This window comes from Ornithodoros turicata, chromosome 2, assembly GCF_037126465.1.
Source record: "Ornithodoros turicata isolate Travis chromosome 2, ASM3712646v1, whole genome shotgun sequence".
NCBI lineage: Eukaryota > Metazoa > Arthropoda > Arachnida > Ixodida > Argasidae > Ornithodoros > Ornithodoros turicata.
Window position 1 is genome coordinate 51,506,466 of NC_088202.1, and position 21,992 is coordinate 51,528,457.

General features: G+C 45.8%; 1 protein-coding gene across 1 annotated transcript in view; it reads right to left on the reverse strand.

Moving 5' to 3' along the window:
- LOC135385395 (complement C3-like) overlaps positions 1-21,992 on the reverse strand; it is a 178,998-nt gene that overhangs the window by 139,830 nt on the left and 17,176 nt on the right. Inside the window, exons 3-10 of the mRNA XM_064614685.1 lie at positions 14,140-14,352; positions 12,027-12,097; positions 8,510-8,641; positions 7,378-7,420; positions 5,908-5,995; positions 5,730-5,835; positions 1,996-2,250; positions 1,039-1,200 (exon numbers count right to left, since the gene is read on the reverse strand). Coding sequence (XP_064470755.1) covers positions 1,039-1,200; positions 1,996-2,250; positions 5,730-5,835; positions 5,908-5,995; positions 7,378-7,420; positions 8,510-8,641; positions 12,027-12,097; positions 14,140-14,352 — 1,070 coding nt within the window. The remainder of the gene's footprint in view (positions 1-1,038; positions 1,201-1,995; positions 2,251-5,729; positions 5,836-5,907; positions 5,996-7,377; positions 7,421-8,509; positions 8,642-12,026; positions 12,098-14,139; positions 14,353-21,992) is intronic.

Below are 21,992 nucleotides of genomic sequence, written 5' to 3' on the forward strand. Positions count from 1 at the left end.
GCAGTACTATTGATACTATCGCCAGTCGACTATCGATAGTTTTCAAAAAACAAAAACAAAAAACAAAAACGGTGGATAGTATACATAGTCGATGTATGTATATAGTCCCCGATAAACTAATAGCTCTCGATAGTCTAGCTATCGAAATCCAGCTATCGATGGTAAAGAGAAACAAAACTACACTATTATTGATAGCACTATTGGTAGTCGACTACTTATGGTTTTGAAAAACTATCGATCCAAGGTTCGAAACTAGCGATCCACACTTCAATCCAAGGTTACCGTCGCCGTTCTTGAAAAGAAATTCGGAGTGCTTCAGCGAGCAAATGAGAAAGCAGTGACCGCGCTGATTGGGCGGGTTCGACAAACAGTATTGCCTACGGTTTATCGAGCTTGATATTGTTGCGCGCTATGTGACTCGCGTCCAGGGGCGAATCCTCAGGGGAAGTCAGGATGTCTTGACTCTCTCCTCAAGTTCTGTCATCACACAGTGTTTAATTGACCTGGATCATGTATCTACCATGATGCCAAGGCTGGACCCCCCCCCCCCCCCCCGTGTCAGGAAAATTCTGAATCCGCCCGTGCGAATATCCCTACTTAACTCGCGTTGTTGATGCCTACTGTTGGTCATTTCCTGATGCAAATGATGTAATTCTTCTTAGAGTGTAGTACAGTACTGAACAACAACATACCTTGCCCGGGCAGGCCCCAGTCCCAAAGAATTACTAGGTTTCCCGGTCTGAGCCCGATAAATTTCTAGGTTACCCGACCGGGCCCTATCCGACCAACTGTAGCACGCTGTAAAAATGCCACCTGTGTTAACTAACCTCGAGCCAATGTGGAACCGGCAATTCTCGGGCTCCGACTTTCGGGTAAGCCCGCACCCGTGCACTGCTACAGAATGTATACCCATAGAATGCATTCTTTATGCGAGAGATTTGATCATTAGCACCATAGACGACTTACGCATTTTCACAGCTACACAAACGAGATAATGGTATAACGCATATGTAGGAAATTATGTAGTTTGGTACTTACTTGTACGTCGATCGCCTTCTCGCCAATGGACGTACTTATGCGGAAGCTGGCCAGACCTCTGTGGTCTGTTCGAGTGGTGACTGTGCCATTGATCGTCGCATTGGCCGTCAACTTTAGTTCAACATCACGTGCTGGTGCCCCATTTACGTATGTAACCTCAGCCTGAAATTCATACATGTGATACCTATATCAGCTTGCACAGGCTGATACGCAATACGTGCACATATTCACAGGTTTTTGAATGCAAAGCCAAGCTACAGGACCATTCGCCTTCTCTACCATGCTCAATGATGCACCGGCAATAAAAGAGATCAATGAAGATATTGATATAATTGGCGAATTGCACTGGGCTTCATCAGGAGCAACTACTTTTGTTCCTCGGCGAGAGTTCGCGTCCCACGGGTCCATCCGGGTCGGATACGGAGGAGTCCATCCAGGTCGATTCGGTCATCGACGTAGAACTATCTTGCTTTGCCCAGAAAGCTCGGATTCAGCCGGAATTCCGACGACTCACTGTCGCGACTTTGTGATCTTCCAAGGCCAAGCAACAGTGAGCGTGGGGCGATTTTCTGAGTTGTCGGGTGTACACGCTAAGCGTTCCGTCAGGTATTTGGTTGGAGCGCGACTGTTTCTCGCTAGCTGATTCAGATTCTGGTCATCGGAGCCGGATTATGGTGCCTTATAGCGGATTGGGATGTACACTCCAGACTGACAAGAGGAATTCCCCGTCAGTGCGCTGTGCAGCATCACGCGGCACTTTTGTGCATAGCTTTCGATTGCGTGATTCACGGACGTTCATTCGCCGCTAGAATTTGACCACCACTGGATCAACACATCCGGCGTGGAAAAGCAGAAAAAGCATGTTTGTTTCTTCCCGCTCTCAGAAATATGTGTATGTGTGCGTGCGTGTTCTTTTTCCTTTTTTTTTTCTAGTTGCTAGTTCCTTGCTTGACTTACCAGCACATACGTATTTATTCCAGGTTTGAAGCTTTTTTGAGTTTTTTGGAGAGAAATGACGAATGGGCTGATGGTGAAATACGTGTTGTCGTGAGTGGAAGTTTCGCGAGCTGCCGTTGCTTCCTCCGTGACTGTGGCCTCGATGACCAGCTTGAACCGTCCACTGTACAAGGCATCCCACGGTGGGTTGGTGTGGCCGTAGCGACTCTTCAGGTTCTTGAGGGTTATTGTGAACCGTGCAACTCCATCAGCAAGCTGCGGTTACAAAAGGGTACATAGTATTGTTGCAGCGATATCTAGGCTAAAAGAAAACTAGAAATCGTTCCTAAAACTGTGTACCGTTGCACAGGTGTACATATCCTCCACAACATACATATATATAGGATATCCTAAGAGCATCATGCAGGGACTGGGGTGACATCCCCAGGAGGGTGAATCTGATCCTAAAATCATCCTCAACATGTCATTTTGGCACTAATATAGCGTCCCCACGGTATCCTCAGAGGATCCACAGACCCTATGTGAGAACAGCTTTAGAACAGCACCAGAGCACTTCTCAGATGAAACAACCTTTCTCTTTTTCTTTTATTTTTTATGTGCTGACGCATTTAGTTGGATACCGATTCCTTTCATATTCGTTAACTGCCGCAATAAAATCTGGATGCTCTTTCCTAGCGCTTTCCACAGCGAAAAATAAGCGCAGCGGCTAAAAAGGAAGCAATGAGAAATATAAAATACACAGAAAATCCCAATCCGAAGGTACTAGAATGGCAAAAGGGCAAGGGTGCAGGCCAGCTGGTACATGGTGGAAAAATCGAGAACGTGTCGTGTCGTCCCTCCTCTGTCCCTTTCTCGGGTACTAGATCTTTAGAAAAAATCTTCCCGGAAACAACACCTACTAGAATGCTCTTCCGAAGCAAAAACAGATACTATATGTTGTTTGTCAAAAGCTGTGCGACAGGGTCGCGCATTTCTGTCCTTTCCACGAGAAATGCTCCATGTATCATAGACAGTCATCCTCTTCGGAGGCAGAGAATTTTACGCTGGACTACCCTTTGTTTCAGAAAAATGTCAATCCGGTCCAAGGATCGACCTAAGAACAAAACCAATGTATTCGGGGAGTCTGAGCAGGTAAACTAAACAAAGTAATATTTCTCGTCCCGCTAGCTACCCACAAGGGCAGGCACAGGACGTTCCTGAATGGCTCTTCACAGACAGTCCTTGAGTGGCATCCTCAGGATATTCTAGGGATACACCTCGAAGGACGAGGACACGATGACACACTGGGGACATCCTGAGGACCGTGTGTGTTCTTGGGCTAACGCTTCCGATGTAACTTTTGTGGTCATCTGCGATGCTTCTGAAAGTGCCTCCTACCCCGAACTTTTAACGCGTGTCGTCCCACTATGTCATTAAATAATAACGTCAACACTGCTTCGCAGGATGGAAAACTTGCAATGACCTTGCCACTCCGCAAAAACGTTAGCACTGTTTCCCAATGTCACATGACAGGCCCCGCAGTCGGTAGCGTCGCTTTAAGAACAACACTCGTCCGAAACCCTTTATGCGGGGCTCTAGAAGAGTACGCTCGAATTTGCCCTTGCGAATCCTTACCATCACAGAGCATGTCTTGGTTTGGCTGCGTCCAGAAGGGTATACTACTGAGCGCCGAGCGAAGACACACGAAAAAGCACCGGATGAGATCAGTCTAGCAACTGAATTTTAATGGTGACAAAAACGACAACATCGTTCGTTACATCGTTCGTCGTTCAGTATTTCCGTTAACGAAATAGCCAAACTTTCCATTTTGAGTGCCCAGAAGGCTTAATGAGTTCAAAGGGTAAAAACGTTGCTCTACGCCCTCCTTTAGATTTAACATCTTCTAGAAGCAAGTCAACAATTATCCAAATTAGTCCATAGCCTCCTGGTTATCTGGCAGAAATGCTTGAAACCAGAGTGTGGAACCAAAAACCGTTATTAATCGTTAATTTTAGCCGAACGGGAACTGAACCGAACGGAAACTATTGGTGCCATCTTGGAGCTGAAGCAGAACTGAACCGATAAATGCCGTTACCCGGTTAAAAGCCGTTGAAACCGTTACAACCGTTATCGAAACGCTGAAACATGAATACGGTACGTCTATCGCGAATTGAAAGGATCAAAGTTATAGTTGCGATTTGGTACAAAAGCAGTTCGTACGCTTTTCAATTGGAATTAAAAAAATATGCAAAGTGCCAAATAATGGTTCGGTCTCTGTTCTCACCTTCTCGGATGAAATTCTAATTGGCAGTTGACTCTGATTAAATCTGATTGAGAGCGTTAGACGTGACGCTGCCCACCTATGGGACACGGACGACGGCGAGATCTTTCAGCATTACTACTTGTACCACCACCACCACATCTGATTGAATAGCGCACGTTCCTCGTCCTCCATGTCAAACCATACTAAAAATACGTCATGAGCATTACAATCTTCTGTCCAAGGCCGGCATAGAAAACTAAATATAACAATAGAAATGTTGAAGTGCAATACATGCGCCGCGGCTTGAACCAACTGGTTCAACAATTTGAACGATTTCGTGAACCGAACCGTTAGGACTAACCGATCTGAACCGCTACAACTCCCTTCCGGAGCGGACCCAGGACTGAAGCCCTATGCTCGAACTTGAACCCGGACCGAACCGATAACACTTTCGGTTTAACTCTCTGCCTCGCTTTTGAAACACGTGGAAGTTTTGTGGAAGTCACATCGTATCAGATCAGCGTGGAACATACATTTAAGGATGTGGCGGAATACTATAGTACAGCGACATGACCTGAGTTAAAAAGACGATGTCGATGGAACAGGGGCCGGTTGACGGCTGCACTATTTCTGTAATTGCACCGCAAATGGAGGTATACAAACACCACCTTATAATGGTATCCATGAGCCCATGGATTCCACATGTTCAGTAGGCTGATGGAGGACAAGTAGATCGTAGCGCAACAGCTCAATGCGTTGTTGGTAAACCTTTACAATATGCCAGCCAAAGAGACTGAAGCACTCTAAGGCAGTGCTCCCATGATAGAACTCTACGGCGGACACATTTAACATTCCCCTTTCTTTTTATATATGTTTTTGTTAAACTGACAAGGAGTGGAACGCCCTTACACCAACGGTTGTCCTCTTACACCAACCTCTTCTAAGCTTTGCCAACAGAATAAAGACCTTGTTGACAAAGGAAATTTCTTTTGACCTGTTTATTCTCGTTTGTTATAACGTGGTTGTCTTATGGTGGTTTTAGGTGGTTTACTTGTGAGTTAGCAGAAATGTATGCTTACTTTGTATCAGTATGATAGTATGCTACAATGTGACTGCTTGAGCCAGAGGTGTAGCTGGAGTATCACTAAACAAACAAAACAAAAACAAAAAAGAAGAAGATCCGTGGGTCTGGAAATATGTGCACGCGGACAGACGCAAACGGACGAGGCGAGACCCGGTCCTTGTGCATATCTGCCCCACACTTCAGGAAATTTTACCAACAACTATACTACACAAGCTTGTCTGCAATCTTTTCTGTGTTCAAAAAGGGTTAAAAACCCGGCTGTTTAGTAACACGTGATAAAAGCAATAAAACACACCAGTGCATGGGACAACAAAGAGGACCGCGACACACCTTAGTCCTCTTTTTCTTGTGTTGTCCCATGCCGTAGGGTATTTTATCGCTTCATGCTCTACAGTTTCACTGACTTACCCATTTTGGAATAGCGCTGGCAGCTATCCATTTAACGTTGCCAATTTCACACTTTGTTCCAAGCCGGTATGTGACGAATCCCTCGACAGGCTTCTGATTGACGAACCTGGCGCAGTGGAGATAATCGTGAAACATATGTAGCGGAAAAACGTCTCTGAAGCCAACGTCCATTACTTACTTGGCTTCGACGGAAAAGCTGAAGAGCGTGAAGCTTTTCAATATATAATCGGGGACGTCTGTTATGGCCACGGAGAACTTCGGCAGAACTACGTTGTACATTATTGGAGGGTAAGCAATGATGTCGATTGCGTAAAAAGGTTTTGCGCAACATTCAAAACAGAAACAGTGCGTCAATGTTAAAGGAGCACTAAAATGCAAAAACAATTTCCTCTCAACTGAAAGTCCGTGTTTCATTTAGTGTAATGCAAGCAAAACTTGTTCACACTAGAAGAAAACACAATAAAAACAGATGTCCTCTTTGGCGGCAACGAATGGTATGCCCAGGAGCCAAAGATTGGCGACATCCAATGAGACAGCAGGAGAAGCGTGCGTATACCTAACGTGGGCGTGTGGATTTGGAACAGGTCCGATCGTTGTATTCCGTACATGCGCGGCACGATGCGCACCGCTGCAATTTTCAATACCGATTCACTGAACTATGCCTCACAGCAGTTCTCGCGAATGTTCCACTGACAACATTTACCTTTACGTCCTGCGGACTGGGACGCCAGTCTGCTCCGCAACGCGCACTATGTTTTTCACCGGGATACGGCGAGGCACGCGCGTGCACGTGCAGCATGAACTAAAAACACTGATACGAAAGCTGAAGTGACGTTCACTGCTCAGCGCCGAAGAAAGAAAGAGTCCGGTATAAACTGGATTGTAGCTCCGTAACAACGAAATCGAAGTTTTGAATTATGATTAACAAGTACGAAATTAAATAGCATGTAACGTAAGTTGAAGTGAAATTGTTTTTGCATTTTAGCGCCCCTTTAAAGTGATAACTTTATAGCGTCCATGAACGTCGACAGACAAATTCCGAGAACTCCGACAAATCGTTCTCCGACAAATTGCTCCCACATTTGTGATGATATGGCGGTAATCTGCACGACTTACAGCCCTGCGCGTGATGCCTTGTGCGCGAAGTTTGCGTGTTTGTAAGCGCTTATTTTTTTGTTTTCCGTCATTCCCTTGATGAAAGGTCGGTAAAGATAACTTCTCGATTTCTTGTTTTGTGATTCGTATAATCAAGTGTAAACCAAAATTTCACTCAGAAGTCACGACTGCTATATAGATCGAAATGTGCGAAACTTTCGAGGAAGTCTTACTATTCACAGCTTGAACGCTATAGTCCCTCGGATAATCCATTTGTAGACTTGAGGGGTATAAATTTGACACTGAGGGCCGTAAACTCAGGACCCACGTCCAGGGCAGGGTAGTACTACCCTGCCAAAGGGATTAAACGTCACGCATTTATGAACTAGCATTTGGGAAAAGCCATCACCACCCTAAAGTGTATAACGCTGACCACCTTTATTGAAAGAGTGTGGCTCTATATGACCATTTCGGATCCTGATCGTCGCTACAAAGGTACCGCGCACTTAAAAGTGATGGCAGAATTCAAAAGGTTTTCCCAATTTTTGCTTACCATATTTCTCCACTTTGAAAGTTGTATTGACGCTCGTGGAACCCTAAATGAAGAAGAAAGAGCATCACCCTTGATGGACCCACCCAAGCAGCACAATATCTTGGCCCATTATTGGTCCAATATTGGCAAAAGAGGCACAGGATTGGTCCGATCTTGGACCAACATTAGGCCGGTATTGTAAATACTGGACCTATATTGGTCCAATCATGAACCAATAATAGGCTGACATTGCCAATACTGGAATGATATTGGGCCAAGATGTTGTGCTGCTTGGTCCAACTGTAAGATGAAAGATGGAAGTCATTAACGATGAAAAATGGAAGTCACTGAAAGGATAACCAGCTGTAGGACTAGAACCCACACCTCCTGGATTGCCGGTCCAGGGCTCTACCAATTGAGCTAAGCTAACACACATCCTCAGCGACTTCCAAGGGCGCGTCATTTGAAGGGACAAATCAACCACTCTCTCACTCTCGCTCATTGAGTGAGAGAGAGTGGTTGATTTGTTAAGATGAGGTCGTTGATTTGTTAAGCTAACACACCTCCTCAGTGACTTCCAAGGGCGCGTCATCTGAAAGGACAAATCAACCACTCTCAGTGATACAGACTTTCATTGTTTTTATTTCGAACTTTTTTATCTTTGCCTGTGTTGCGTGACTCATAATCTTATGTGTTGATTGGGTGCGGTAGACGCGGTAGCTTACCAGGCTCCCGGAAGTCTTGTGCTATAACTCTCTAATATGTACTCTTATGAGACGATGTACCAGTGCTTCCCATTTCAAGCGTGTGAGGTTTGGGTACTACATGCAAAGAGGTACGAAAAGCAAAGAGTACAGCAACATCTTTTTGGGCAGTTGAAGACAATATTGACAATTGAACACAATTGTCCGTTCATTTAGAAAACGCGTTTCCTTTCGGATCCTGCCATCTGTGCTATTAGCGTACATAAACGCGAAACCGTTCTTCCCTTAATATTTCAAGAACGTGCTCATTCCCCGTGCATCTCACTTATTTCCAAGATGGGGGCTGTGAATTCGTTTATGCGTTCCTGCGTTCACACCTTCAGAACAACTGCTGGTTCCAAAATTTCCAGAGAGTATATCAATGACAACGCTATCTGAAGAGTTTTTACCTTGTAACCGTGTCTGACGATGAGCGTCCATTCGCCTGTGGTAGCCGTGTCAGGCAGTCTCATTTGGTGACTGAAGATTGGACCGTGCAGTGGAAGGAAGACCTCCTGTTCAACTATAATTCCCTGAGGGTTCTGCAGGAAGAAATGGACAGCTTGCTCTAAAGACAGCATGAAAACGTCTGTCCTTTCACGGCAGTGCTGACAAAGGGAGGGATGCCGTCATCGAGGCTTCCAGCGAAGCTTTCATTCAGTAAAATATCTTAGTCACTTACTTAGGGCTATACCTCAAGGGCCCACTAAGGCGTTACATAACACGTGATAACATACGAACGTTTAATAAAGTAGAAAATTCTGCGAACCCGTGGAGGAATGCTAAGGGAATCACGACGAGAGACGTTGATATTTCGAACACAGGCTGTTCTTCTGGACCAGGAGAAGAACAGTGTCAATTCGATCTAATCCGCGATCCTGAGCTCAGCAAGCGAGCTCCAGAGCCCTGCTGCCTTCATTATTGTGCACACCCATAAATATTTTATGAAAATATTTCCCTCTCTATTGTAATCGAAGGTCTTCTCAAGGATAATCTGAGTATTCCTACAGAGATTCGTAAAAGCGGGCAACACGTTCAAGCGCGCACTGTGCATATTCCTAACGTCTCGACGCGTCATTAGATATGCTCCTTCCTATCCCAAATACGCTTGTGCTCATTCATAAAGGCCCAACCGCACGACGAGTTTCCCCAACGGTGGGCCGTCGCGATTTTCCAACGGCCAGCCACAGCGGCGGTGCACAATGGAGCGTCAGCCACATACGACGATTTTACGACGGAAAACCTGCCACCGTCACTGGTTTTCCGCTGAGCCGACGCGAACAATGGTCAACAGTTTCCCGACGGCAGCGGTGGACAGAAATGGGAAACTCTTTTCGGTTGCAGGTCGAGTCACACGGGTTCCGCCGAGGGGATGAAACTCGCGAGTTCATTTGCGGACTAAAGTGGGGCGCTGCGACCTTTTCGCGTCATCAAACATCATGAAACCTCAGAATTTTTACGTCGGAGCAAGAGTTCTCAACTCTCACCAGCCCATTAGCTCCTGTGGCCGCTCCCCCGGTATGCGAACGCTCATTGGTCGGTTATTATGAATTCTCCGTTTCGCGCGTAAGCCGGTGACTCCTCCGTGTCGGGACTCGGCGGTGACGGAGAAACTCGCCGTAAAGTTTCGAAATATGATGGGTGCACCAGGGACGCATGCCGGTACCGCTTGAATGATTTTTAGTGCCCTTCCCTTAAAATGTTGCCGATACCGACTCTGGAAAACTCGTAGCCTCTTGGATACTCCTGCAAGTCATTTCAGTGATAGATAAGTGGAAGGCAGGTCTGATTCGCTTGCTTGGTGCGACAACCATTCAAGAAGGAACAACACTGCGTTTTTCCGCTACCCACTCGACGACAGGTAAGTGAGTTCCTATTCCATTCTGCCGCTTAGCACAACATAGCACCACACCTGTGGCATATATGCCGCATTTCGGCCGGTAGAATTTTTGGTTTTCACGTTTCTGATCCCTATCCTGATCATTCTTGCTCAGGTATAAGCACTCAAACTCATATCTGCTTCGGAAAAGCATCTACATGGATACAGTAGAATCGATAAGCTCGATAAGCACTCTGAGTGGTTGGAGCATCATCTTTCGGGATAGCATCTGCAAAGGTTCCTTTGTGACGTGTCAACCAGACACCTCTACACAAGCAGCAAAGGGATATGGACATGTTCTCTGTCATGCTGGATCTGTCAATGTGTGTGCCAGTGCAGCCAATATACTGTTGTTCTACTGCGAAATCTTCCACGTGAGCTAACAGTGAACGCAATGTTGCTTCGGCATATCACTCGAACTTCAGTAACAATGCTCATGTAATGTTCGTGTTTGGCGCAGCAGCAGACTGCATATTTGTGCTTTGGAAATACCTATTCCTAAAAATAAAGCACTTTGTGTAACAGAAACAGCCAACGCTTCCGCATTTTATTTATTTAACTTGACGCGAACGAAGATCCACAACCACCCAGAACCGCCAAAGTGGGGGAGAGGGAGAGAACAGATGGGAAAGGGAAAGCCTCGCCAGCGTCACTGGTCACCCAGGGAGACAAAAAAAAAAAGCAAAGCAAAAAAACTACTCAACTGTCGTCCAACGATTGGCCCAACGCTTATGGTCACGTGAGTTTTTCCCAACAATAGAATTATACTACACGTTCATTCCCCTGGTTCCGCCTCACGGCGAACGTCATGTCACGTGAGCAGTTCGCGCGCCTGCACCTCTTCCACCCTTCTGCCAGCGCGCTGGCAACTGGGGTTCTCCTAGGTATAGACGGAGATGTGTCGAATGTCGACACGTGCTCGTAGTTTTATAACGTTAATGTGTTTTACGCGTAGCACTCCAATGCGTGATGGGATGGACATGGGATGAGCATGTGTAAAACCGACATAGGTTTACCACACTGAGTGCATTCAGGTCGTTCTTCCCCTCGATCGAAGCATATGAGGTAAATGTGTTATACGCGTAGTACTGCAATGCATTATGGGATGGGCATGAGATGAGTATGTGTAAAACCGACATGGGGGGGATATGTTTAATATAGACTGAAAGAAAAAGGAAAAAGAGAAAAAGAAAAAGGGAATGTCAGCCAGGCTATTGCCGGCTTGCTATTCCAATAAAGGAACTGAAAATAAACAATAAGAAAGAAGACGAAAGAAAGGAAAGGAAAAATAGAAGAAAAAAAAAACAGTGCAGTACAGGCACGAAAGGAAGTCCCGGGAAAGTCCAGTCAGAGGGCACCGACATAGGTTCGCCACAATGCGTGCGCTCAGATAGTTTGTCGCTTCGGTTGAAACTGGGAAGTGTCTGAAGTTTCATCGCTTCCCGGGGTAAAATAGGAAAGCCGATTGGTGAGGGCGCTGGGTATCTGTCGCTCAAAATAACTCAAGCGGCAAGGAAAGCTTTTTGTTCGTTTGTTAAAGCAAGCATATCATTCCAGATTTCAAGAAGAATGGTAAGTCGTTCACTAATTCTCTGAAAGAAGGAAGTCACCGAAAATGTTCTTCTATGTTCCAGCCTCAGAACGTCAATTTCCATCGCACTAATTCTTTTTTTGCAGGCAAGATGAGGATCGAGGTTTGCCGAACGGCAACACAAACCCCTGCTGCCGAAGTTTGGAAAATTTCGCTAACAATTACCAACTGCAGGAAGACTGTTTTGACCTCCCTGATCTTTGGTGTACTTTTTTTTTATTCCGTGTTAGCGCCGCGAAGAAACTGTGATAGAAAAGAAAATCCCTCTGTCCCCCACTCCTTCCTGCTGTCCTCTCTCCGTCTGCCCACATCTGTACGCCGCTGATAGCCACAGCTGCTTCGCGGCGCTAACACGCAATCAAAAAAAAATCAAAAAGAAGTGACCGTTTTCAGAGTGTATGTATGAATAGCATGCAATTTGTTTCATGATTCTGGCATCACTGGAAGTAGACCATACCAGGGTTTGCAGCGTCAGCTCTTTCCTCGACGGCTTCTGGTTCTCGTCCACGGATAAGAAACGAATTTGAACTGAAACAAAAAAAGGTGGGATGAAATCAGTGTATATCGTGCTGAGTACTTGGACGCGGCGAGGAATGTCGCACATTTCTTGCAACTGGCCTGGTTTCATGGCCGCATCTATACCAAGTATACGCACCACGTACATATGTTACCAGCGTCACTAGTTCTTTTTGTGTTACTTTTTCTGTATGAGCGACGTGTTTCGTGCAAAAGCGTCGAGGAAAAGTAACGAACTGTAACATCGGTACGCAGCCATCAGATGTCGCTTGCGTCCGTGTCCATCGTCTAGTACAGCGGTTCTCAACCGAGGCTTCTCGGAACCCAGGTGTTCCCCGAACCTTGTCCTGAGGTACAACGAACACCAGAGTGTCAACTGCTCAGCGTTCACAATTGGAACTTCAAAGCTCGCTCTAGGCCGGCCTTCAGTATCCGACCGTACCCGACATCTCCACGCTGCGTCGGGATTTTGATAGAGATCGTCGGACCAGGTGGCCGCTGCTGACGCTTGAGCGCGACGTAGCAGCTACTGCCATCTGTCGTTATGTAGGTTCCTCGAAATCGTTGTGATACCATCGCGACCTCACGTAACGCAATTTTAGGCCCACTGATTTAGCCGAACTTAATTTGCAGAGGCTGAACGAATAATTAGGACGAACACAAGATTTAAGCCTCACCAACGCCCAATGAATGATCTGAAGATGGCACTTGACGCAAAGCCAGCAGGACTAGCATAGAGTTTAGTTTCACATCATCGCACGAAAATGTAAGTATTCTTTTCCTTAGGTACGACGGTTTAGTGGTTGGTTTCTAACGTGGAATTTGCGTATTTACTTAATTGTTGATTATTTTTCTTGCTCTTACAAATGATGTGATGTAACGTTTTGACGTTACAGCTAATTAAATTAACGTAATTAATTATATATTTATTCTTAAATATCTATTTTTAAATTCGGTCGGTAATGAACTAGCTAATTGATCAATGTTATTAACTAAGACAAATTATTAAAAAAGCCACCAAAGTAAATTCTGGGCGGAAACCTCTAACGCGGAGAGTGCTCCTCAGCTGTTTAAAAGAATTTCTTTAAGCACTGCAGCCGCTGGTCAGGATAATTATGTGATGCCGATGCCAGTTTACCTACCGATTTCTGGCCATTATGAATTAGAAAATATATTTTTTCCTCTTGCTGACAATTTCATAAAGGATTCTTGTAATTTCGCTCTCAATTAGAGAGCGCCCCCATTTGCTAAACGAACGCCCGCAGCTACTGCAGTTAGCTATCGAAAATTAGCGCCAGCTTTAATAGGTTAGAATAGCTTCGGAGCTGCATTTTAAGGCATGAATACACATGACGTTTATCGGAAAGCAGAGGAAAAAAATGGGCATCCTTGGCACAAAAGTGTAATTTCTACACATACACATTTATACTGTGACGTGCGAAATAGCTGCAGAGTTTCTCGTATACACGGTGATCGTATTTTCAAAACCTCGACGTATCGAGCTTCCCAATATTTTGCAAAATTTTTTGCACTGTTTTTATTGGCCTTATTGGCCTTTACTGTATTACTTGGCCTTGTGCGCCACTCCCGTCAGTGATGCGTCAATCGAGCTTTGTTCGACTTCATCCAGACGACAGACCTCATGAATGAATGAGTTGACCACCAGCACATTTATAGAGTACCGCACATTTTTATGGTAATGTTGCCTTGAACACCATTCCAACGATATACATATCTAGAAAAACAAATGCTGGTTAAAGAATGTCCAGAGCATGTATGAACGTGACATAGTCCACATCATTATGGGTGACACTTGACAACAGCCTTTGACTCTGCTAGCCACACCGCTCATCATAGTATCGGCGAACTATAGCCTCCACTGCTTGTGCGCCATTAAAACATCATCATAATCATTATCATCACTTGACAAAAGCACAATTATCAAAGTCCTACACCATCACGTGTACGTGTACTACTTTTCATCCGGACCAAACCGTTGGTTGAATGTACGCCATGCCTGCCCTAAATGCCCGTAAGGCTGAAATGCTACTCACCATGGCTTCCCGGCCTGTAGATCGGCTTGTCAGTTTGTACAAAAACATACTCGGCCGACGATCTGCTCACCAGCAGCCGAGCCTCGTTCGTCGTTGAGCCGTCCCCACCCGTGCAGGTCACTCTGAGAATCACATATGCTTTTCCTTCAGGGAGCAGATCACTTTCTGGCAGATATGTGTCCTTGACCATTATGTGTGTTATCTTCGGATGACCTAGGGCATCAATCTACGGTCAACTGACAGTCACGGTACCGCCACGCAAACTGACACTCAAGAACAACGAGTGTTATGACTAGAGAGCTGATTTTTAAGAAGTAACAGTTAGCGCACTTCATCGTATCAAACGCTCTAGGCCAACCAACGTTGAGAATGATATCGTTTCATCTTCCGATTATGGAAGAAAAGTTGCTACATAAAAGCGTGTGGATCCCTTTCCCAGCTAATCGCGAGATTGAGTGATATCAGCCGGAACGATGATTGGCATACAGTGTGCAATGCGGTCAAGAGCGCCCCCTCTCAGTGCCGAAAAGTCCGATTTATAGTTATGACAAATGGTATATGAATGACACAATGCTGAATGACACCAGCATAATACAGCGCGCGATGGCGGGTTGAAGAACCAAAGAACAAGTTGACACCATCGTGTGGGACATATTCAGTGCAACTACGTATCAAAGCAACATCAGTCGCGCACTCACAGTGTCGCATAGAGGAAACGCGAAAATTCAATCTGTTACGCTGTATTATGCACATATTTTAAAGCGGCAATGTTCTTTGCAGGGCCAATCACCGACGACGTCCCTGTTGGCCATCCCATGGGAAAAAACAGCGTACGTAGACAGGCTTTGCTGGAGGGGAAGGGTACCGAAGAGGAAGATAGGATTGATGCGCGCTAGTTGTGCGACCGAATGCCCCGCCAGCTGGTGCTACACTGTTAAAACAGAACTTTGCCACATAGCACGCTCCTAGCCAATTATCATTCCGAATGATATCATTCTGTGTCCTTATTTGCCGAAAATGGGAGGAGGCTCCTCCCCCTATTTTGAACGAATCATGACACAGAATAATATCATTCGGAATGGTGGTTGGCTTGGTAAACGAGCAAAACCCCTTGTGTCATGCACTCTTAAAAATGAACTTCACCGCATAGCACGCCCCTAGCGTTTGTAACCTCCTATTTGTTGAAAACGGGAGGTGTACGCCTTTTTTGTGACAATTATGAACAGCATAAGTGTCACAAAAAGGCGTACGCCTCCCGTTTTCAACAAATCAGGGCAGATAACGATATCATTCGAGATGATGGTTGGCTAGGAGCGTGTTATGCGGTGAAGTTCATTTTTAAGAGTGTGCTGCCAAAGACTTATTATCAACGGCTTGTACTATGCTATTCTACCGAGATCATAACACAGGCGACCGCAAATATCGGAAAAGGATGCAGCATAGCCCTTCAAAACGGGCGAGACTCCCTGTATTATGCTGCCAATGACATGTCATCAATGGCTTGTGCTATCCCTTCTACTGGGAATGTAACAGAGGCTACCGCAAAATACGGAAAATGCGGCAACAGAGTCCTCTAAAACGGTCGATACCACTTGTATCACAGTTCCAAAGTCATATAACTATTCGCAACGGCTTTTGCTGTTGCGATTGTACTGGAAGCCCGTAGCTTGTTCCCCTGTTGCACACTGAGGGGTCGCGTTTGACAAAATCGTTTCCAAAACGGCACTCCAAACTGACAATTGGCCAATTTCATCAACTTCGGGACTTGATATCATTTGATATGACAATAATGTTAAATATGTCCTAAGGTGATTTTGTAATATGTATATCTGAAAGTAAGGTCAGGGGGTTTGAACCCCGTACCTCGTTCCCCTGTTGCACCCTGAGAGGTCGCGTTTGACAAAATCGCCTCCAAAACGGCACTCGAAATGGCCAATTGGCCAATTTCATCAACTTCGGGGCTTAATATCATTTGATATAACAATAATATTAAAGGCGTCCTAAGCTGATTTTGTAATATGTATGTAAGCTGATTTTGTGATATGTATATGTGAAAGTAAGATCACGGGGTTTGAAGCCAGTATATTGTTCCCTTGTTGCACCCTGAAATGTCGCGTTTACAAAATCGCTTCCAAAACGGCACTCAAATGGACAATTTTATCAAGTTTAATATAAAAGCGATATAAAGTACAAAACGGTATCATTTGTATATTACTCACTCAACGCAAAGTTGTCTTTTCTGTTGGAGATCCAGAAAAAAATGACCGCCCGCCTTTCGAACTCCTTCACACCGGCCGTACAGACTAAGCGCATGCGTATTACGATAATACTGGGACTTAGTCCGTCGAGCGCCCAGGAGGGGAACCCTGTCTGAGACGCAACTTTGAAGGCATTGGGTGCATCAGGATTAACACTCACACATCGTGACGTGGTTGGTATGTGGCCTGGAGGACGTACTCACTAAAAATAGGCGATGACATTTCCAGAATTGGACTGTCATTGTCGAAAAATTACAGTGTAAACATGGGCCCTGTGCAAAAATCGACGGAATCCCCGTAGGCGCAATGCATTAAAATTCATTTGGCCAGGGTGCACTAGGTTTATATTCTGATAGCACCTTTCATGACTCCAGGGGTTCTTTGCATGGTGTTCTTCTGTGTTTGACGATGACATATTAAAATTTGTATTCTGTTTAGCTGTTAATTGGCATCCACGCCGTCTCCCATTGAATGCACATCCTGTAAGGCCGCTTCCCGCATAACGGCTGAGTATAGTGGCGGAGCTCGCCGGCTGGGGGTGACCGCGAATTTTTGGATTGCCTTAGCAATGAACTTCACTGCATAGCACGCTCCTGGTCAACCATCCGTTCAGTACGCCTAGCCAACCATCCGTGCTGAATGACAACGTTTCTCCTTTGATATGATGAAAACAGGGAACGTGCACCATTTTTGTGGCAATTGGCAATGTGAACGGCATAATGCCACAAAAATGGCTTACGCCTCGAGTTTTCGGCAAATCAGGGGAAAGAACAATGTCACTCGGGATGATGGTTGGCTAGGAGCGTGGGGTGTAGTGAAGTTAATTTTCAAGAGCGTACCATTCTGCGATCGAAGCCCATTTCCTTCGCTCCTCCTCGGGCATGCTAGCGGATATCCTTTACCCCGGTGGTTCTTCTGCCGAACGTTCCGCTAAAGCAAGATACCTTATTCTCTTTCTGCAGAATGCAGGTATTGCGCAACCACCCATCTAACACTTTGCTGTCCTCGACGAACTCATGCACCCTCTACGCATCTCCATCCTTCATCCTCTATCCTCCATCCGTTCGTCATGCTTTTTTTTGTTATATTCGTGACGACGCCCACTTCTGGGTGCCCAACAACAGAGAACCGATCCTGCCATTGCCCCGCCCACACCCTCATTTTCAAGAGTGTACAACGCGATTGTGTGCGACTACCTGCATGATTTATGACATGTTACGGCCATTTCCTGCTTTACAGCTACAAATTGGCTGTTTATGACTATGACTACTCCATGTAGTACAATGGAATAGTATGGGACTACCTCAATGATGTACGACGTGTTATGACTATCTCGTTGTTTACAGGGACAAATGTACTTCTTATGACTATCCTACTCATTGTGCTACTATAGGATAGTATTGGATCATCTGCATGATTGGCCTGTTATGACTATTTCCTTGTTTACAGATACAAATCGACTTTTAATGACTACGACTGCCCATTGCACACCAATGAAATAATATGTGTACCAGCACAATTTATGACCTCTTGTGACTTTCCTGGCTTGCAGCTATAAATTGATTTTTATATGTATTGGCATCGGAGCGGAAGACCAGCCATACCCGATTTCTGTATGACTACGGCTAGTCAATGCACTGCTGTAGGCTGTTACGGGACTACCTGCATGGTTTATGACCCGCTATCACTATTTCCTTGTTTACAGTCACAAATGGATTTTTGCACTAATATAGGACGTTATGGGTCTACCTGCGTGATTAATTAGCTTCTGTGACTATTTCCTGGCTTACAGCTACAAGATTTTTAATTACTACTACTACTCTTTGTACTGCAATGGGATAGTATTAGACTACCTGCATGATTTATGATCATACGTCCGTTTGTCAGCGTCTCCGTGTGACGGGCGCATGGAATTTCAATTCACGTCCGCACTTTTGCGACGCTGCTTTACAAGAAATGGCTCACAGCCGACCACGTGAAGGGAAGTAGAAGAAGATAAGAGCGCGCGGCGGCACGGTTACCTTCCATCGCTCCGAACAAAAATTGAACTCGGCGAACCTCCGTCGTCACTCACGCATATTCTGTAGCGTGCTTTCAAAAAAAAGAAAAAAAATGCCGGTAACATGTTCTCAACGTGAACGTACACGGTCAACACCACGTAATCGACACGAACACTCCACGATAGTCATCACAGAGCCGTACGCGCCATACGCAGCGCCCAGCCACACCCAGCCACACCCTGTAATATTTAGACCTGTGCGGCGACGACAGTTTGACCACCGGCGTCGTCAGGCTAATTTTTTGTCGGCGGTGGTGAAGCGCGGGGTACCAAGAAGTCAAGTATATTCACCTTGGTCGCAATGACCATGGTTTAATTGTAGCCAGGAAAAGACAGGCTGAGCAGGGCACATTGGCTAGTGGTGTTGCTTCACAGAAAATTAGGTTTAACTACGGTGTACTCTCCACGTGTTAAGAGTGGACGGCGCCCTGCTGAAAAGCACGGAACGGTGTGCCGTGATCTGCACATCAAGTTCTGCACGCATCACAGTACCTTCCTCTGACTGCGGTAACTTGGCAGCAACCACAGCCTTCCTGAGGGCACCCTTAGATAAGTTGTACACTCTATGCTTTTCACTATCTTAATTGTTTGAGTCATTGCATTGTCAGCATTGCGATCCAGACTTTTGTTAGCACACTGCGAAAAGGTAATGCACGCAAGGAGAGTACCTTTCTACATTTATTCTACGTAGATCAAGAGAATAGAAATTCTGAAAACGGCAAACGGGGGTGAATGGTTAGGCTTCGAAGGGTACCGGTACACCAAGTGGCAGAGTGGCACCTGGGCACAGTGTAGTACTAGCAGCCTTCGCACTGATGCAGAATAAGAGAAGGGAAAGCTACGAAGAGTTTCTGAGGGCGACAGTGGATGCACGCGAACGTTTGGGTGTTGCCCACGACCGGGAAGAAGTCATGATGGATTTTCAACCTCCAGGCCATCAATGCGGTGGCATATATCCTTCACGGAGACGCGAAGACAATCACGGAGACGCGAAGACAATGTGTTGTTTCTTTCACCTGTGCCAGAGCACGTGCCGCAAGATGCAGAGCGTGGGAATGGTGTCGAGGTTCAAGGACAGCGCCCACTTCAGGCTATTCGTCAGGGCGATGGATGGGCTCGCCTTCTTGCTTGTTGGGGACGTCGGAGAAGGAATGCGCTTTCTGAAGAGCGTCTGCCCGCAAGAGGCCGTGGAGCTATTAGACTGCTTCAACGAAAGTTACGTCTCCGGAACGCACCGGAGACTCACCAGGGAAGACGACACCGTTTGGCTGAGGCGGTGCGCCCCGGCGTTCCCACCTTCCCTTTGGAATGTTCATGAGACAACCCTGAACAGAGGGCTGTGGAGAAACAAGAACTGCGAGGCCTAGCTGGAACCGTCGCGTAGAGTCTATCGTGGGACACTGACACCCCACCGTCTGGAGGCACATCGAAACGCTTCAGAGAGAAGAACCAACTGCGCAAGGAAGACTGACAAGAAGTGAGACCCGAGCAACACCTGAAAAGCGTATTAGGTATGGAACTGTACGTCTCGAAGAACGTCTAACAATGCTCCGTGTATGCAAGCGGCACGCAGACAAGGGATACTTTTTGACTGCGGTTGCGCATGCAGTTCGCTTTTGTGTTTGATATGTGATATTAAAGATCTCGTATCTGCACCACGTTCGTCTTCTTTGTACTTGCGTGCATGCACAAATTTGTTCTATAATCCTCTCTCTATTTCCCACTTTCCCTGAAAAATACATTAAAAATGGGGAGCAAAAACAATTTGGTCGCATTCAATCGTTTCACTGGGAACAACTCTAGTGATTGTTCTGGGGTATTTTTTCCTGAAACATTTTTTCCTGGACCCTCGCTTTTTAGTCACCCATTTGTGTGGTACTGGCTTTCCAAGAAAAGAGGAAATAAGGAGGGATCAACAACCTTCCAATCCCCTATCTGCACAGGGAATACTAGAAGGAAGAGAAGCACGTCAAATAGACAAAGCAGAACCGCTCCCTGAGATATGACATACAAAAAGGGGGCACGAACAAAGCTCGCCAGACAAAACCTCACTGCTTTACTCGCCTCTTCTTTTGCAAGTGCTTTATTTATTCCATTCTTGGGCACTAATAAAAAACAACAACATTAGGACAGCTCAATCATGCCGTCGGGCCTTTGAGGTAATGGAAATAAATAAATAAATAAAAGTCTCATTCTCTACGTTAGCTGAGGAGGAAAATGGCACCTGTAAAGGCTGACCAAGGTTAGCTCAGGAGAGCCTTCTACGTATTTCACACGTTTGGGAGTGGGTCAGTTCATGTAGAATATCCATCCGTTGAGACTGATGAAATTTAGATCAGCACAGCCTTTTACACATTTCACACGTTCGGGAGTGGGTCAGTTCATGTAGAATATGCACCTGTCAAGATTGACCAAGATAAGGTCAGGAGAGCCGTTTACGTACTTCACACGTTGGGGAGTGGGTCAGTTCATGTAGAATATGCGCCCGCCTCGGTCCGGAGAGCCTTTTATGTATTTATAACCATGAAAATAAATGTTCCATTTTAAAAACAGGCGGGAGGTCCGGTGAGCTTTTTTCCGGTGGGTGTTTGTCCGGGAGCCTATACCAAAAGACATTTCCCACGTTCTCCTAGCTAGGGAATTTGCACTAGGGAAGCTACACCAGATCCAGCAGAGAAAAAAGGGGGAGAACGGTCTAAAAAGACGAGAGCTCTGCTATGATCTGAACCACGTGAGCTCCGGCATTCCTTCGGCGGAACGAAATGTGACGGCCAGGTCTTGTGGGTTCTGTGTGACCTAATGTGTTTATGTATCTCTTCGAAACGTGTTGAAAGAAGCGCTAGTTTGTTCTCTTCTATGTCCGTGTTTTTTCGCGCTAGTCTACGACAAGCTCTACCATGCCTCTATGCTTGTGCACATGTACGAATCATTGTACTATTAAGGAGATTCAGTCAGGTGTGTGGTTGGAACATTGACACAGAAATTTGATGTTTCCCAACAGTCATCACCCCAGCCACAACACAGTATGTTCTCCTGCGATAAACATTTTCCTATTATGTTGTGTCAGCAGACAGGACACATAACTTGCGAAAACAACAGACACGTAAAATACTTGGTGAGCATTCGTGCACCCCTCCATTCAAAGCTCGCATTTGTAATGAGATAAGCGCGCAGTAGAACACAGTAAATAACATGATATTACTGTAATAAAGGCATCAGCGAAAGCTTGCTAAGTGCTGAATGTATGTTGAATAAGGAACCCCCAAAACAGTCTCCGCTGTAATTCTTCGACTCGCCGAAGAGAGTGCGCTTTGTTCCGCCGAAGAGAATGCGCACGGGTTGTCCGTCCGCTTAAATGTCCGTGCACCGAAATGTCCGTGCACCGAAATGTCCGTCCACTTAAATGCCCGTGCATCGAAATGCCTGTGCAGCAAAACGTCCGCACCGAAAAGTCCGGTTCCCGCTCGGAACTGGTTGAGCTTCGTTTTTCGTTTATGCCTTGAAAGCGTACTTTTTAACGTTCTTATCGCGCTACA